General features: G+C 59.9%; 1 protein-coding gene across 1 annotated transcript in view; it reads right to left on the bottom strand.

Moving 5' to 3' along the window:
- VOLCADRAFT_93609 (uncharacterized protein) overlaps nucleotides 1-1,488 on the bottom strand; it is a gene marked incomplete at both ends in the record, with an annotated part of 12,453 nt that overhangs the window by 7,642 nt on the left and 3,323 nt on the right. Inside the window, one exon of the mRNA XM_002952777.1 lies at nucleotides 391-756. Coding sequence (XP_002952823.1) covers nucleotides 391-756 — 366 coding nt within the window. The remainder of the gene's footprint in view (nucleotides 1-390; nucleotides 757-1,488) is intronic.

Here is a 1,488-nt window from a genome sequence, read left to right as displayed (position 1 = left end):
CAGCAGCAGATAAGGAGACAGAAATGACGGCAATGAATTGGCCACAAGGACGGCAATGACAGCGGTGCAGCGGCAGCACTCAGCGACATCGTGGTGAAGGCAGGCAGCCAGGGAGGAAGACATCGAGGTGGCGAAGAACACGTCTGCCCCCGTTCCCTTCCGAAGGGTCTTCCGAGGGCATTACCATCAGCCCAAACCCCCACTACCACCCACTACCACCCACTCCACCCACTACCACCCACTACCACCCACTCCACCCACTACCACCCACTACCACCCACTACCACCCACTCCACCCACTACCACCCACTCCACCCACTACCACCCACTACCACCCACTCCACCCCACCCACCCACTCCACCCACCCACTACCACCCACTCCACCCCACCTGGGGCTTGAACGACTCGCTGTCCAGTACTTCGCGCTTCTTGATGATGGAGGCGGACATCCGCAACAAATCCATTCCAACACCATCACCATCAGCAGCAGTAGCAGTAACAACAGCAGCAGCACCGCCACCGCCACGACCAGCTTCGGATTCCACCTTCGCGGCCGCCGCCGCCGCCACCGGGGCCGCCGCCGCCACCGCTGCCGCGGCCTCTTCACGAACTTGCTGATTGCACTGCGATAACGCCCACCACAGTATTCCGTGCGCCTGACCACCTGACCGGTAAAGTAGCCCGTACCTGTCCCTCCTCAGGCGCTTCAGCAGCTCGGGCACAAAGGCGCTGCCGGGTGCGCCCCAGTAGCCCGTCTTGGCGCACACCCACAGCGCGTTGACGGCGTAACGGGAGTTGATGATCCAGGGAATGTACGGCAGGAAGGCGGCGTGCAACACGTCGAGGATTTGCCGGAGCTGGACCCTTCCCTTAGTAACCTCCTCCTCCTCCTGCTGCTGCTGCTGCTGCAACTGCTGTTGTTGTTGTTGTTGCAGCGGCTTCTGCCTGTCCAGCCTCTCCCACATCTGTCATGGTCACGTACACCCGTCACGTACAGATCAACCCATCATGGATGATCGCGGCGCGCACACCGGCCGTTTTGTGGAAATGTTGACGGCAGGGCAATCGGGGTGATCAACGGCGGCAGAGGAAGGAAGTGCGGGTGTGAAGTGAGTCAGAAAGGAAAACACTTGACAACGAACGAGTGTGTCTGTCAGTCAGTCAGTCTGTCTGTCTGTCAGTCTGTCTGTATTATCATACTGTAAAGATGTTCTTCTACACGTAAACCAAGGTTTCATCACGGGCGACGAGTTGTCAACAGCAGCAGCAATGAAAGCAGCAATAAGCGGCTAATAGGGCCCAGCAACCCCCCCAGCGGCTAATAGGGCCCAGCAACCCCCCCAGCGGCTAATAGGGCCCAGCAACCCCCCCAGCGGCTTACTTGTCACAAAACTGCTTCTGACCAAACACACACAGACCTCACCCCTTGGATATGCTCCCTCCCCTCCCCTCCCCTCCCCTTCCCTCCCCTCCCCTCCTCCCCCCCC

This window comes from Volvox carteri (assembly GCF_000143455.1).
Source record: "Volvox carteri f. nagariensis unplaced genomic scaffold VOLCAscaffold_32, whole genome shotgun sequence".
NCBI classification, from domain to species: Eukaryota; Viridiplantae; Chlorophyta; class Chlorophyceae; order Chlamydomonadales; family Volvocaceae; genus Volvox; species Volvox carteri.
Note: the sequence above shows the minus strand (reverse complement) of the source record. Positions and strands in the feature narration are given on the sequence as shown.